This window comes from Papio anubis, chromosome 11 (assembly GCF_008728515.1).
Source record: "Papio anubis isolate 15944 chromosome 11, Panubis1.0, whole genome shotgun sequence".
Taxonomy (NCBI): Eukaryota; Metazoa; Chordata; class Mammalia; order Primates; family Cercopithecidae; genus Papio; species Papio anubis.
In genome coordinates, this window is record NC_044986.1 from 99,193,858 (window position 1) to 99,210,626 (window position 16,769).

A 16,769-nucleotide genomic window follows, 5' to 3' on the forward strand; every position below is an offset into this window, starting at 1 on the left:
TACTTCCACCTCTTTTGAGAGAATTTGTTTTGTTTTGTTTGAGACGGGGTCTCGCTCTCTTGCCCAGGCTGGAGTGCAGTGGCATGATCTTGGCTCACTGCAGCTTTGACCTTCTGGGCTCAAGTGATCCTCCTGCCTTAACCTCCCTTGTAGTTGAGACCACAGGCATGCACCACCACACTTGACTAATTTTTTAGTTTAATTTTTTTATTCTTTCTAGACAGAGTCTGGCTCTATCACCCAGACTGAAGTGCAGTGGTGTGATCTTAGCTCACAACAACCTCCTCCTCCTGGGCTCAAGCCATCCTCCTGCCTCAGCCTCCCAGGTAGCTAGGACTACAGGCGTATGACCCTACGCCTGGCTAATTTTTGTATTTTTTTTGTAGAGTCGGGATTTAGCTGTGTTGCCCAGGCTGGTCTTGATCTCCTGGGCTCAAGTGATCCATGCATCTTTGCCTCCCAAAGTGCTGGGATTACAGGCATGAGTCACCGAGCCCAGCTGATTTATCCTTCTCCTTCTTCTTCCTCCTCTTCCTCTTGTTCTTCCTTTTCTTCCTCTTCCTCTTCTTCCTCCTCTTCTTCTTTCCTCTTCCTTTTCCTCCTCCTCCTCTTCCTCCTCTTCCCTCTTCTTCTTTCTTCCTCCTCTTCTTTCTTCTCCTTCTCCTCCTCCTCCTCCTTCCTTCTTCTCCTCCTCCTCCTTCTTCTCCTCCTTCTCCTTCCTTCTCCTCCTCCTCCTCCTCCCTTCTTCTCCTCCTCCTCCTCTTCCTTCTTCTCCCCCTCCTCCTCCTCCTCTTTTTGGGTGCAGGGGGTAGAGACAGAGCTTCACTTTGTTCTCCAGTCTGGTCTCAAACTCCTGAGCTCAGGTAGTCCTCCCATCTCAGCCTCACAAAGTGCTTGGGTAGTAGACATGAGCCATCATGCCTGTCCTGGAATGTGGGGATTTCTGAGTACTAAACTAAAGCCATGCTGATGACTAAGCATAATGAAAGTAGACATCACAATTAAGGTAGATCCTTACCAAGTTTTCCATGCTAAAATGAATCAATTTTATAATTGCTGTAAGACCTAAATTTATATAGAGCAAAGTAATTCAGTAGCATTTACCAGAACAGATTTACCATTAGGTAGTTCCTGTGATCAAATTTTTACCAAATCTCAAAGAGCTTGTATGGGAATGTCATTTCCTTACCTAGAATTTCTGAATATATGGGCATACTTATGTATATAGTCTTAAAAATATTAATACGGGCATTTAATAACTTGATTCATTACCTTGATCCCATTAACTATTTTCCTTGATAGATCTCAGGTTCCTGAAGTGGGAATTCTCTTGCCACAGAATTTGGGGAGAGAATATAGTTTATTCGAGTAGCAAATTACGTTTAATCTCTTCTCCTTTATTCCTACAAGTTAAAATTGGAATTATATTTGTTATTTTGACCAAATACAATTTAGTCATCTTTTAGTACATGGATATTATCTTTCAAGTTCTCTTTTAATAAACCAGCCAGGTCTTTTTTTAACCATAAATTTCATTGACGTGTAACAAATTCACACAGAAGTGCACAAATCCATAAATTTTCACAAAGTGTCTGTGTTATAAGTACCCAGCTCAAGGAACAGAACGTTATCAGAAGCCTAGAACCTCCTTGATGCCTCCTTCTGGTTACTGGCCTAGGGACAATTTCCTATCTAATACCATATGTGAATTTTCCCTATTTTTGAATTTTAGATAAACGTAATCCATATAGAATATCCTTTTTTGTATGAGGCTTGTTTTATTCAACATGTTTGTGAGATCCATCTATGTTACTTGGAGTTGAGGTTTATTTATCCTTACTGCATAGTATCCCATTATACGAATACCACAACACAGTGCAGTTATACTACTTTAGAGTGGACATTTGAATTATTTCTAGTTTTTGGTTCAAATACAGCTGGTGTGAATATTCTTGTACAAGTCTCTTGGTGAAAATATGTACACACTTCTCCTGGACCTAGGAGTGGACAAAGCTTTGTTTTCTTTTTTTTTTTTTTTGAGACGGAGTCTCGCTCTGTCGCCCAGGCTGGAGTGCAGTGGCCGGATCTCAGCTCACTGCAAGCTCCGCCTCCCGGGTTCACGCCATTCTCCTGCCTCAGCCTCCCGAGTAGCTGGGACTACAGGCGCCCGCCACCTCGCCCAGCTAGTTTTTTGTATTTTTTTAGTAGAGACGGGGTTTCACCGTGTTAGCCAGGATGGTCTCGATCTCCCGACCTCATGATCCGCCCGTCTCGGCCTCCCAAAGTGCTGGGATTACAGGCTTGAGCCACCGCGCCCGGCCAAAGCTTTGTTTTCTATTTTTTTAAATACTCTGTGAAAAGAAAATGCTATGTTTTTAACCATTAACTTGATTAAAACATTAGTAAATTTTTAATTATTTAATCAGAATAACTTTCAAAGATCATTCCAAGTCTAACAAAAAAACATAACTTTGCTCTTTAATAAGTATAATATTTCCTGGAAATATATCTGGGAAGTTTTTTTGAAATAATAAGTGAATCTTGACATTAATTGGACATTTTCAGAACGCCGTTTGGCTTAAAACTATGTTTCCTGTTTTAGTATGCTCCTCTCTAGGTACTTTCTTTTTAACCCTGTCCAATGTACTTGACTTTTGTTTTCTCACTGAGAAAATGAAAGTTCAGAATGATTTTTTAGGGATAGTAAGGAGACTTTGCATAATTGGAAATAATGGTCAGGGGAAAACCCTTTGTATGTTTTATAAGGGGCCATTTTTGTATGCTGCTTTTACTGAAACAAAGAAGGCCAGGTTAATTCCATATCCAACTTAAATTTATGATTTTCAAAAGGGCTACTCTCACCAAATGTGTCCATAATCTAAAGTTATTTGGAAAATTGTGTCACTTTAGGTGGAGGAAGCTAAACAAGAATTACAGGAAGTTGTTGAATTCTTGAAAAACCCACAAAAATTTACTATTCTTGGAGGTAAACTTCCAAAAGGTAAGATAATCTTTTTTTTTACCATGATTTGATGGAAAAAACAAAAACAAACAAAATCTATATTACTTATTTAATGTTAACTGATTAAAGTTTAAGTCTTAATTGCTGTTTTACAAAATAGGTGTTCATTCTGAACATACAATTCCACAACCTTTTTTTGGTAACTGCAAATTTTTATATACTTTCAAATTTTAAGTAAAGTTATAAGAATAGTACATAGAATGTTCCTCATATCCTTAACTTAGACTCACAAATTTTTAATATTTAACTTCCTTTTTTTAGACCCAGGCTTGACTGCAGTGATGCAATCATGGCTTACTGTATCCACAACCTCCTGTGTTCAGGCGGCACTCCCAGGTAGCTGAGACCACAGGCACACACTACCATGCCACCTAATTTTTGTATTTTTTGTAGAGATGAGGCCATGTTGCCCAGGCTGCTCTTGAACTCCTGGGCTCAAGCGATCCACTCACTTTGGCCTCCTAAAGTACTAGGACTGCAGGCATGAGCCAGCGCACTCAACCTAGCTCCATTTAAAAAATCATTCACTTTGTCTCTTTACGTATATATAAATATAAAAATTATTTGTAAATAAATAAATTTTTAATTATTTGAGAGTAAAATGTAAACATAATCACCCCTAAGAGTGTATTTTCTAAGAATAAGGATATTCTTCTACATAACTCCAGAATTATATTAAAATTAGGACATTAGTTGGGTGTGGTGGCTCACACCTTTAATCCCAGCATTTTAGGAGGTGGAGGCGGGTGGATTACTTGAGGTCAGGAGTTCGAGACCAGTCTGGTCTTGAAGCAGGGGCCATTGGAGTTCCAGCCAGCCTGGCCAACATGGTGAAACCCTGTCTCTACTAAAAATACAAAAAGAAAAATTAGCCGGGCTTGGTAGCAGGCGCCTGTAATCCCACCTGCTCGGCAGGCTGAGGCAGGAGAATCGCTTGAACCTAGGAGGTGGAGGTTGCAGTGAGCCAAGATTGTGCCCACTGCACTCCAGTCTGGGAGACAAAGCGAGAGTCTGTCTCCAAAAAAAAAAAAAAAGGACATTTAACATACATACAAAACCATTCTCAAATTTAGAGTCTATATTCAAATTTCAGCATTTGTTCCAATAGTATCCTTTGTAGGATACCCTCTTCCCCAGTTCAGGACCCAATCCAGGATCACAGATAACATTTAGGCTTTTATTTTATTTTGTTTGTTTGTTTGTTTTTTAATGAAACAATTCCTTAGCCTTTTTGTGAGGGAGTGGGGAGAAGAGGATCTTTCATGATTTTTACAGTTGTAAAGAGTACTTGCCTAACTATTTATAGAATGTTCTCAGTTTAGCTTTGTCTGATGTTTTCTCGTGGTTAACATGACTTTTGATGACTTAATAGTATCCTTCTAATTTATGGTTGTATCACAGTTTAACCATTTACATTGAATTTTTGTATGGTTTCCAGTTTTTTATTAAGAATAGTACTGTGGTTCATCTTAATTCAAGGCTTTGCCTGCATGCTTAATTATTTCCTTAGAATAAATTTCTAGAAATAGAATTGCTGAGTTAAAGGATGACACTCCTTTTTAATGCTTGTTTTTATACTGTCACCTATCTCTACTGAGAATACAGCAGTGTATGAAATTATTTGAAGTAACCTTTGCTAATTTAAGGTACATTTATTAAATCAGTGCTAATCACATCACAGAGTGAATGTTTAAAACCATAAAGTATTAATAGTTACCCTCTTCCTCTTTCTAATCACAAGGAGTATTTTAAATTTATAGAAAATCTGAGTAGTATAAATTTGTAGAAAAATCTTCAGATACCAAGATATATCCACAGAAATTAATATGATTTACACCAGTTAAGTATAACTAAAACATGACAATACTAGGATAGTCTTAAAGCTATTTTTGAGCTTGAGCTTTCTTTAAAATTTTTGTGTTAAAATGCAGCAAACATGTATGTAAAGAAGTTTTGTTGCTTTTTAAATGTAATATGTATATTTATAAAAACATATAAATCAGGCAATTCTGTTTTTCTAACGTGAAAATCTTTGATATTATGAAAATTTTCAAACATATGGAAAACCTTGAAAGAACAGTACAATTAACATCCATATCCTATCCACTTAGACTCAACAATTATTTGCTTTCGGTGTATGTGTGTATTTTTCCTCCTGAACATTTGAAAGAAAACTGTAAACATCACCTACTTGACATCTAAAGACTTTGTTGTACATCATCTAAGAATAAGGACAGTGTCCTAAATAAACATAATAACCTTATTCCACCAAAGAAAATTAACACTATTTCCTTAATATCATGTACTCTCCAATCTTGTTTAAACGTTTTCACCAAATGTCTCTAGAATATTTTGTTCTTTATGAAAAAGCATCAAATCAAGATTCATTAATTACATTTGGTTGTTTAGTCTTTTAATCTATTTCTACATGAATTTTAATCTTTTTTAGTGATAAATGGGTTTATATTTTTTTATCTCAAGATTCTCCCTGTCATGTCTGTTGTTGATATGTAATATTTATATGATACAGGAACATTAATTTTGGACAAGATTCTGAAGTGAACCATTAGCAGAGACAAGTACGGTTTGCTGTGTTTCAAAATACTGGTTTTTGGTGTGACCTCAGCCTGAAAATTATATAAATGAATAATTATTTGTTTTATAGGTTCATATCGAGGGATTTTTTAAAAATATTTTGAATTATTCTTGTTTTCATTTTCTTTTAGGAATTCTTTTAGTTGGACCCCCAGGGACTGGAAAGACACTGCTTGCCCGAGCTGTGGCAGGAGAAGCTGACGTTCCTTTTTATTATGCTTCTGGATCCGAATTTGATGAGATGTTTGTGGGTGTGGGAGCCAGCCGTATCAGAAATCTTTTTAGTACGTTTTGATGTATCTTTCATACAGTGCTAAATTTTGTTAAGGGAAGTGTGTATCTTACCCTTCTTTGCTAATTACTTTTTTTCTTCCTTTTTTTAATTTCTATTTTTTCGGGCCTCCAGCTTTGCATGCTAATTAGTTTTGATAGCTAAAATAGCCATTGTGGGATCTTGGTTTGGGTAACTTTTACTATATGAATTAGCTAGTAGACGTGCAAGGATGAGGTTGAAGGCTACCAAAAAAAAATTTTTTTTTTTTTTTTCATTTTATTCATCAGTTTTATAGTATGGAATTAAGAAGTAATTAGCTTCAAACCTGATTGTATATGATATTTGTATAGCTAGGAAGAATGAATGCCCAACTGTTTTTATTTTATATCATTTTCTTTGGTATAGTTTTTTCCCCCTGAAGCTACTATTCTTAAATCAGTAAAAAATGACCTCCTTTTGTGTATTTTCCTCCAATGAATATTTTTTGTTGGCTTTTGACAGTTTTATAGGATTTTAATATTTATCTCGTTTTGTTCAAAAGTGTTGACTTCTTTCAGCTTATTTGAATGTTTTTTGTTTTCTTAGGGGAAGCAAAAGCGAATGCTCCTTGTGTTATATTTATTGATGAATTAGATTCTGTTGGTGGGAAGAGAATTGAATCTCCAATGCATCCATATTCAAGGCAGACTATAAATCAACTTCTTGCTGAAATGGATGGGTAATTGAATCTTCTTTTGTCTTAGAATATGGTGATGCCTCCCAGCATTTGATATATGTAGAATTGATCTTATGCAAATTATTTCCGTAAGGCATTTCATATCTAGAGATATGAAAAATGTGATGTGTATAGGAAACAGAGTAGTCCCTCATGCAAGAACACAAGACAAGCTTTTTCTGTCAGTATTGTATTGTTTTCATTACTAATTGGATATTTGAATGTCAACTCATCTTATTTAATTGATGGTATTTATATTCTTTTTCATTTATTGTTATACTTATGACAGAAAAACAATGATTCATGCTGAGACTAGTAGTCTATTTGAAGAAATACACTCATTTCTACACAGTTTATGACTAGCTTTGAATGTGGCAGCTTTAAAGCTTACATCAATGTTCATAATATAAAAAGCAAGAGGTGATGTTGCTTTGAAAGAAGTATCTTAAAGATAATATATAAGACATTTTGAAACCACATAGGAAGCCCAGGAGTGAAGAACTTGAATTGGTATACTTGAATTTCTTCAAAAATTAACCAGGTACCTAAGCTTTTTATATCAGGTTATCTTTTCCTACATAGACCAGACAATTGTGAAGGTATGTAGTCACAGATGACTGGTGGTTTATTATCAGTCTCTTTTCTTGGCTGTTATTTAATTAATGAAGCCGGGCATGGTGGCTCACGCCTTTAATCCCAGGACTTTTGGAAGCCAGGGTGGGAGAATTGCTTGAGGCCAGGAGTTCAAAACCAGCCTGGTCAATATAGCAAGATCCTATCTCTACTAAAAATAAAAATAGTCGCCGGGCACGGTGACTCAAGCCTATAATCCTAGCACTTGGGAGGCTGAGGCAGGTGGATCACTTGAGGTCAGGAGTTCAAGACCAAACTGGCCAACATGGTGAAACCCCATCTCTACTAAAAATAGAAGAATTAGCTGGGCATGGTGGCAGCCGCCTGTAATCCTGGCTACTCAGGAGGCTGAGACATGAGAATTGCTTGAACCTGGGAGATGGAGGTTGCAGTGAGCGCCGTTGCACTCCAGCCTGGGTGACAGTGAGCTCTGTCTCAAAAAAAAAAAAAAAAATAGTGGCTTGTACCTAGAAATTGGGTAGAAAAAATTTAAAAATAAATAAAAATAAATAAATTAGGTATGTTGGCATGCAACTGTCATTCCAGCTACTTGAGAGGTTGAGGCAGAAGGTTCACTTCAACCCAGGAGTTTGAGGCAGCAGTGAGCTATGATCATACTGGTGTGTTCCAGCCTAGGCCACAAAGCGAGTGCTAGTCTCAAAAAAGGAAAACAAACCAGTTTTGTGTAGAGCATTTCTACATGTGTGCTGTGCTTCAATGTTAGTGAAAAGATACTGTTTTTTTTTCCCTATATAGTTTTAAACCCAATGAAGGAGTTATTATAATAGGAGCCACAAACTTCCCAGAGGCATTAGATAAGTAAGTATTAAAAGAAGATTTTTGTGAAGTACTATTACCTGCTACAAAATTATGCTAAAAGAAGTCAATTGCAAAAGATCACATTGTATGATTGCATTTATATGCAATACCCAGAATAAGCAAATTCACAGAGACAAATTGGGTTAGCAGTTACCAGAGGTTAGGGAGAATAGGAGATGGCTGTCATTGGATATGGGATTTCTTTGCCAGGGATGGGAATATTATAAAATTAGATTGTGGTGATGGTTGTACAATTCTGAATATATTAAAAATCACTGAGGTATCCACTTTAAATTCTGTTATGTGAATTACATCTCAATAAAACTTAAAATTTATTTGTTAGATGTCACAAAAGTTTTATGTAGAAAGGATTTTAAAAATAAATTCACTATAGTAGTATAACTAGGTTTAAAGTTACTATGAAAAAAATTGTATTGTAGAAGTTATTCATATTTTCATTTGATCAGTAGTTTGTCACTGCCTAAGACTCTAGTCTAACATACATTCTGTGCTTAGCAGTTGAGATGGATGTGTGGTTCTTATCCACAATAATAGTTTATTGTAGAATTATTTGTTCCTGGACTGAGTTACTTGCATGCTTTTGTTTCTGAGGGGTAGGCTACCTAGGTACACACATGTATCTGAATGAACCTTTGTTCTACCCTCTGGTTATTGACGCTGTTACTTGAGCCATGTTTTAAAAGGAACTATCTGAATATTTATGTACAAAATTCCATCTGCACTCTGGCTGCCATTGGCTTCCCAGTCATGTCATTAGGGTGTCAGTCCTGCTGACTTTGAGCTTAAATTGTTTATTAATTTATATTTTCCTTTTACATTCTTCCTGTAGTGCCTTAATACGTCCTGGTCGTTTTGACATGCAAGTTACAGTTCCAAGGCCAGATGTAAAAGGTCGAACAGAAATTTTGAAATGGTATCTCAATAAAATAAAGTTTGATCAATGTAAGTCTAATTCTATCAAAAGAAACATTTGTCATTTATGTAAAGTGGTAATATACCACTCACCCTGTTTGTGGTCTTTTCATGATAAATGTATTAATATTAAAAGACCAGTTCATTTTTGTCTTTTTTTTTTTTCCGTTACTATGTTCACTTAAAAGTCCATTCCTTAGTGTATATCCAGGAGATTATATTGTTTTGAACCCTGATTCTAAAGAAAGGTTTTTTTAGAGTATTCAGACAGATATTTGAGGATATATATATACACACACACACACATTTTTTAAGATGAATGTAAAATGCAAAATAATAGAAAAAGCTGCAGAAACAGTAACTCATGATATAGTCAGTATGGGGCCAAAAGAGAAGAAAGCAAATTATAAAACAAAACACATGGAAATTTATTACCCACTTGAGTAATAAATGAAATTATTAAAGCTGCAGTAGTTTCAGAGATAGCTGTATCAATTCATTAAACTATATGTGTTTCCTATAATAAGGGCAACTGTTATGTCCAAAGTTTCCAGATGAAATTCAAAGAAAAAAGTGTCTAAACTATGGCTCAGAATAGCTAGCTATTTTCTTTTTTCCCTCGGAATGTAGTTTTTGTTTGTTTGTTTTGAGACAGAGTTTCGCCCTTTTTGCCCAGGCTGGAGTGCAGTGTCACAATCTCGGCTCACTGCAACCTCCACCTCCCGGGTTCAAGTGATTCTCCTGCCTCAGCCTCCTGAGTAGTTGGGATTACAGGTGCATGCCACCATGCCCAGCTAATTTTTGTATTTTTAGTAGAGATGGGGTTTCACCATGTTGACCCGGCTGGTCTCAAACTCCTGACCTCCGGTGATCTGCCTGCCTCAGCCTCCCAAAGTGCTGGGATTAAAGGCGTGAGCCATCACACCCGGCCCGAATGTGAGTTCTGTGTGAAGAGTTTTCTTTTACCTGTTTTCGACTTTTAATGTTGTGTTCTCCTTTTACATTAGCCGTTGATCCAGAAATTATAGCTCGAGGTACTGTTGGCTTTTCTGGAGCAGAGTTGGAGAATCTTGTGAACCAGGCTGCATTAAAAGCAGCTGTTGATGGAAAAGAAATGGTTACCATGAAGGAGCTGGAGTTTTCCAAAGACAAAATTCTAATGGGTAGGTTTCCTTTGTTTTTTTTTTCTGTCTTTACTTTCCATTGTGTTAGATAATTCGTTTGGGGCAAATACCCTATTCAAACAGCTAAAGCCATGGCTATGTTGAATCTAATCTTACTCTAAAACTTCAGTGTCTGGGTTTTCAAGATTTGTAATAAATGATTTTACAAAATTACCAATTTAACAGTCAAACAAATGCCATTAAACAGTAACATTTTCTTGACAATACTCTTGTCAGTGATACAAACTGATTTTATAGTGTACCACATTTATTAGTTTTGTCTCTTTCTTAGAAAACCTTTTTTTCTGACTGGAAAGTTTAAAAAAGTGATGGGAACATGAAAATATATACTTGACAACACCACAATTTGGCCTTTTGTAAAACAAATATATTCTAGTGGCTTATATAATTGGATAGTTCAACTGTTGGTGAGGAGATGAGGCACATATATACATTTCCTCTTGTCGGACATTGCTGCTAAAAAGGATAGTTAACTTTATTCTGTGCTTAATTTCGATTTTAAATCTTGGATTGACTTAAAAGCACATTAGTTACGATATTCTTGTTAAATTGGAAGTTTATTTTATAGAAATAGAAATAAGTTTTCCCTTTTGATGTAAGAATTAAGATGATAGTTTTGACAGTTTTGGTTTGCAGATAAATTGTTAAAGTTTGTATGTGTTATGGAATGAATTCTGCCCATTTTTAAAAACTTTTACTCTGTAGACTGGGCGGCTCACACCTGTAATCCCAGCACTTTGGGAGGCCGAGGCAGGAGGACCGCGTGAGCCCAGAATCGTTGGAGTTCAAGATCAGCTGGGCAACATAGCGAGACTCCATCTTTACCAAAAATTTTAAAAATTAGCCGGGCGGGGTAGCATGCGCCTGTGGTCCCATCTACTCAGGAGTCTGAGGTGGGAGAATTGCTAAAAAGTCCAAGAAGTTAAAGCTACAGTGAGCCGTGATTATGCCACTGCACTCCAGCCTGGGTTACAGACCCTGTTTAAAAATTTAAAAAATTGCTATTGCTAAAAAATTACTAAAGCTAGGCACAGTGGCACATGCCTGTAATCCCAGCACTTTGGGAAGCTGAGGTGGGTGGCTTACTTGAGGCTAAGAGTTTAAGGTTGGAGTGAGCTATGACAAGAATGACTTTAAGGAGAATGAGTTTTTTGTTTTTTAATATTAATCCAGTATCAGATACATTCACCCCTCAGTATCCACGGAGTGGGTGGGGATTGGTTCCAGGTCACATGTGGATACCAAAATTCAAGGATGCTCAAGTGTCTTTTATAAAATGGTGTACTATTTGTGTATAACCTACATAATTCTCCTGTATACTTGAAATCATCTCTAGATTACTAATACAATGGAAATGCTCTGTAAATAGTTATTACACTGTATTTTTCATTTGTATTTTTTTTATTGTTCCTCTTCCCCATACTTTTAATCCTTATTTGGTTGAATCTATGGATGCGGAATCTGCTGATAGGAAGGGTGGAGTGTATTTGATTTGCAGACAAGAATGTGTTTTGTTGATTTAAATATACCTTTCTAGTGGAGTATTTACTCATTTAAATTTTTATCTTAGGGCCTGAAAGAAGAAGTGTGGAAATTGATAACAAAAACAAAACCATCACAGCATATCATGAATCTGGTCATGCCATTATTGCATATTACACAAAAGATGCAATGCCTATCAACAAAGCTACAATCATGCCCCGGGGACCAACACTTGGACATGTAAGTTTTTTGTAGCATCTCGCCCTGTCGCCCAGGCTGGAGTGCAATGGCACAGTCTCAGCTCACTGCAACTTCTGGGTTCAAATGATTCTCTCGCCTCAGCCTCCCAAGTAGCTGGGATTACAGGCGCCCACCACCATGCCCAGCTAATTTTTGTGTTTTTAGTAGAGATGGGGTTTCACCATGTTGGCTAGGCTGGTCTTGAACTCCTGACCTCAGGTGATCCAGCCGCCTCAGCCTCCCAAAGTGCTGGGATTACAGACATGAACCACCATGGCCTGCCTAATTCTTAAATATCTAATTACTGTGCTGTTCCAAAAGGGAAAACATTATGTTTTGCAGTAACTGATTCAGTAGTTTTTCTAAGATTTTTCTCATTTAGAACAAGTTTATCAGATCTTTCAAAATTGTAGACATTTTAAAAATTTCTGTGCACCTGGGGAGAAAACAGTCCTATTGCAGCATTATCCACCTATTGTTGTTGCTTTATAAAGGATTTTTAATTCTCTAATTGCTGGTTTTTCATCAGTCCCCTGATGACCAGCTTTCAGCATGGTATAAGAGAGCTAAATGATAATTCTGGTTTGTATTTTTTTATTTTGCCCAGTCTTATGGTGCTGAAATTCTGGTTTTTAATGTAACGATCTCAGAACTGTATCTGAATTTCTTTTTTTTTAATTTTCATTTTATTTTATATTGATGGGGTCTCACTATGTTGCCCAGGCTAGTCTCAAACTCCTGGACTCAAGTGATCCTCCCACCTCAGCCTCCCAAAGTGCTGAGACTACAGGTATGAGCCACTGCGCCCAGCCTGTATCTGAATTCTTTCCTTACATTTTATTTTATTTATTTATTTATTATTTTATTTTATTTTTGAGATGGAGTTTCATTCTTGTTGCCCAGGCTGGAGTGCAATGGCGTGATCTCAGCTCACTGCAACCTCCATCTCCCAGCTTCAAGCAACTCTCCTGCCTCAGCCTCCCGAGCAGTTGGGATTACAGGCATGTGCCACCATGCCCAGCTAATTTTGTATTTTCAGTAGAGACAGGGTTTCTCCATGTTGGTCAGGCTGGTCTCGAACTCCCAACCTCAGGTGATCCACCCGCCTCAGCCTCCCAAAGTGCTGGGATTCAGGCGTGAGCCTCCACGCCTGGCCTCTTTTTTTACTTTTTATCTGATTGATTTTTAATCGTCTAGGTGTCCCTGTTACCTGAGAATGACAGATGGAATGAAACTAGAGCCCAGCTGCTTGCACAAATGGATGTTAGTATGGGAGGAAGAGTGGCAGAGGAGCTTATATTTGGAACTGACCATATTACAACAGGTTAGCATTAAAGAATGGCTTTAGTTCAAATTGTATGTGGTCTTAAAGATATTTTTTAAAATTGTGTGTTTTTATTTTAGGTGCTTCTAGTGATTTTGATAATGCCACTAAAATAGCAAAGCGGATGGTTACCAAATTTGGAATGAGTGAAAAGGTAATAGATTATTTTAATCCTTTTCATGTATCAAATTACGTGTCAAGTGTTGATTTGAGAGATGGTTCTGGTGTATAAATTGGTAATACTCACTTTTGCTCTGTCTCACTCCAAATGGATTTGAGGCTGCTTGTTCTGAACATTGTTATTCTCTGAATAAAGAAAATGGAGCCTTCTCTTAGCTGCTCAGAATGAGCTGCCCAGATAGTAACTATTACTTCATGAGTTAACTAAATGGTAAAGCAAGGTGAATTCCTTAGCTTTTCCATGTGGCATAAAAGAGCCTACTTTCTGAGTTTGGTTACTTTACTGTTTCCGTATATTTCGTATTTTCATCTTATTGTTCCTTGAAGCACTACTATACTCGGAATTATGGATTTCTATATTTGAAGTAGCTGCTAAGGTTTTTCAAGAAAGTACTGAGAACCAGACTTAAAATTATTTTAGGCTGGGCAGTGTGGCTCACACCTATAATCCCAGCACTTTTGGGAGGCTGAAGAGACTGGATTGCTTGAGCCTAGGAGTGAGTTCTGGACCAGCCTGGGCAACATGGCACAACCCCATCTCTAAAAAAATACAAAAATTAGCCAGGTGTGGTGGTGTGTGCTGCTTGGGACACAGCTGCGTGGTCCCAGCTGCTTGGGAGTCTGAGGTGGGAGGATTCCCTGAACCCAGGAGGTCTAGGCTACAGTGAGTCCTGGTTGTGCCACCGCACTCTACCCTGGGTGACAGACCAAGACCCTGTCTCCAAAAAAATAAAAGATTTAAAATGTTCTCTCTTGCTCATATTTTTACTATTTTGATATTAGTGTTTTTTTATTTGTTTGTTTTTGAGACGGAGTCTTGCTCTGTTTGCCAGGCTGGAGTGCAGTGGCATGATGTCGGCTCACTGCAGCCACTGCCTCCCAAGTACAAGCCATTCTCCTGCCTCTGCCTCCCAAGTAGTTGGGATTACAATCACCTGCCACCACGCCTGGCTAAACGTTACTCTTTATACTTTCAGAAGAATGTGGAAATTTCTTTGCCCTCAAATGCAGTTTTTATTTTTTATTTTTTGGAGATGGAGTCTTGCTCTGTCACCTAGGCTGGAGTGCAGTGGCATAATCTCAGCTTACTGCAACCACCGACACCTGGGTTCAACCAATGCTCCTGCCTCAGCCTCCTGAGTAGCTGTGATTACAGACACGTGCCACCATGCCCAACTATTTTTTGTGTTTTTAGAAGAAATGGTGTTTCGCCATGTTTCCAGGCTGGTCTCGAACTGCTAACGTCAGGTGATCCACCTGCCTCGGCCTCCCAAAGTCCTAGGATTACAGGTGTGAGCCATCGTGCCCTGCCTCAAATGCAATTTTATATTGTACTTCTTTCTTGTTCTTCCGTATATTTGTTTCCTTATATATAGGCTAGTACTTTCTCTTTTAAATTTATTGGTATTTGGAGGTTTTCTGTTAAATTGCTTTCTTCCTTTTGGTTTTAGCTTGGAGTTATGACCTACAGTGATACAGGGAAACTAAGTCCAGAAACCCAATCTGCCATTGAACAAGAAATAAGAATCCTTCTAAGGGTAAGGATAATATTTTTTTCCTACATACTTATTTTCTTAGGAACAATGTGCTTAAATAGTTAGGTTCTTAAAAAATAACAACTGGGCCGGGCGCGGTGGCTCAAGCCTGTAATCCCAGCACTTTGGGAGGCCGAGACGGGCGGATCACGAGGTCAGGAGATCGAGACCATCCTGGCTAACACGGTGAAACTCCGTCTCTACTAAAAATACCAAAAACTAGCCGGGCGAGGTGGCGGGCGCCTGTAGTCCCAGCTACTCGGGAGGCTGAGGCAGGAGAATGGCGTAAACCCAGGAGGCGGAGCTTGCAGTGAGCTGAGATCCGGCCACTGCACTCCAGCCTGGGCGACAGAGCGAGACTCCGTCTCAAAAAAAAAAAAAAAAACTGAAGGCCCTCTGTTCACTAGAAACATCATTTTATAAAACAAAGATAATAGTCACTGTGGTGTCTGGGGAAAACATTAGAAAATAAAGATAATAGGTGCACCATTTCAGCAATGATTTAAATGTTACTAAAGCACCTCTCTCTCTGTTCATGAACTGGGACTTATTTTCTCCTGGACATGGGCTAAGAACAGTTATATATTGCATGGTTGTAAAAATTCAGTTCTCAGGGTGAGGGACAAAATAACTACATATTAGGTACAGTGTATACTATGTAGGTATAGATACACTAATATCCCAGACTTGACTTCTATGCAATTCATCCATGGAACCAAAAACCATTGTACCCCATAAGCTGTTGAAATAAAATATGTCTACATATAAAATTATATATATATATATAAAAAAAATTCAATTGTACTTTAGCTGCAAAACTGTAAGAGGTAATAGAATGGGAAGAGTATTGTTTATTGAGTCTTTGACATGTATTCAAGAAATACATTTTTTTTTTTTTTTTTTTTTATGGAGTCTCGCTCTGTTGCCCAGGCTGGAGTGCAGTGGCATGATCTCGGCTCACTGCAACCTAAGAAATAAGTTTAGTAGATTTTTTGTTGTTGGTTTTTTGCAAGTTTTATCTTTTTTTTTTTTTTTAAGGGGATGGGTCTTGCAATATTGCCCAGGCTGGACTTGATCTCCTGGGCTCAAGTGAACTTCCTGCCTCAACCTCCCAAGTAGCTGGGGCTACAGGCACACACCACTGTGCCTAGCTCTATGATTTCAGTTTTTTGTTTTTTTTGTTTTTTGTGTTTTTTTGAGACAGCATCTTGCCCTGTCACTCAGGCTGAAGTGCAGTGCTGTGATCCTGGCTCATTGCAATCTCTGTCTCCCAAGCTCAAGTGATCCTCCCACCTCAGCCTCCTGAGTAGCTGGGACTGGGACTATAAGCACACACTGCCACGCCTAGCTAATTTTGTTATTTTTTGTAGAGAGCATTTCACTATGTTACCCACGCTGGTCTCGAACTCCTGGGCTCAAACAATTCACCTGCCTTGGCCTCCCAAAGTGCCAGGATTTTACAGGTGTGAGCCACCGCACCCAACCAGGCAGGTTTTAAGAGTAAGACTGACCAGCCTGGGCAACATGGCAAAACCCCATCTCTACAAAAAATAGAAAAATTAGCTGAGCATGGTGGTGGTTCATACCTGTAGTCACAGCTACTTGGGATAAGGTGGGAGGATCACTTGAGCCCCGGGAGGTTGAGGCTGTAGTGAGCTGTAATTGCCTCACTTCACTCCAGCCTGAGCAACAGAGTGAGACTGAAAAAAAAAAAGAAAAAAAAAAAAAAAGAGTGACTTGAGCTGAGTGCCAGAGTCTTTAGTGAATAAGGAGTATGTTTGTTAGATGGCACAGTGAAGACGGTTGGATAGCTCCATAGTCAAACGGCCTGGA

General features: G+C 38.1%; 1 protein-coding gene across 1 annotated transcript in view; it reads left to right on the forward strand.

Annotated features, from left to right (window-relative positions):
* Positions 1–16,769, forward strand: part of YME1L1 (YME1 like 1 ATPase) — a 46,131-nt gene that overhangs the window by 27,172 nt on the left and 2,190 nt on the right. The window contains exons 9-18 of the mRNA XM_009214143.4: positions 2,911–3,001; positions 5,749–5,901; positions 6,477–6,609; positions 7,996–8,058; positions 8,909–9,021; positions 9,999–10,154; positions 11,746–11,897; positions 13,095–13,221; positions 13,302–13,375; positions 14,853–14,939. Coding sequence (XP_009212407.1) covers positions 2,911–3,001; positions 5,749–5,901; positions 6,477–6,609; positions 7,996–8,058; positions 8,909–9,021; positions 9,999–10,154; positions 11,746–11,897; positions 13,095–13,221; positions 13,302–13,375; positions 14,853–14,939 — 1,149 coding nt within the window. The remainder of the gene's footprint in view (positions 1–2,910; positions 3,002–5,748; positions 5,902–6,476; positions 6,610–7,995; positions 8,059–8,908; positions 9,022–9,998; positions 10,155–11,745; positions 11,898–13,094; positions 13,222–13,301; positions 13,376–14,852; positions 14,940–16,769) is intronic.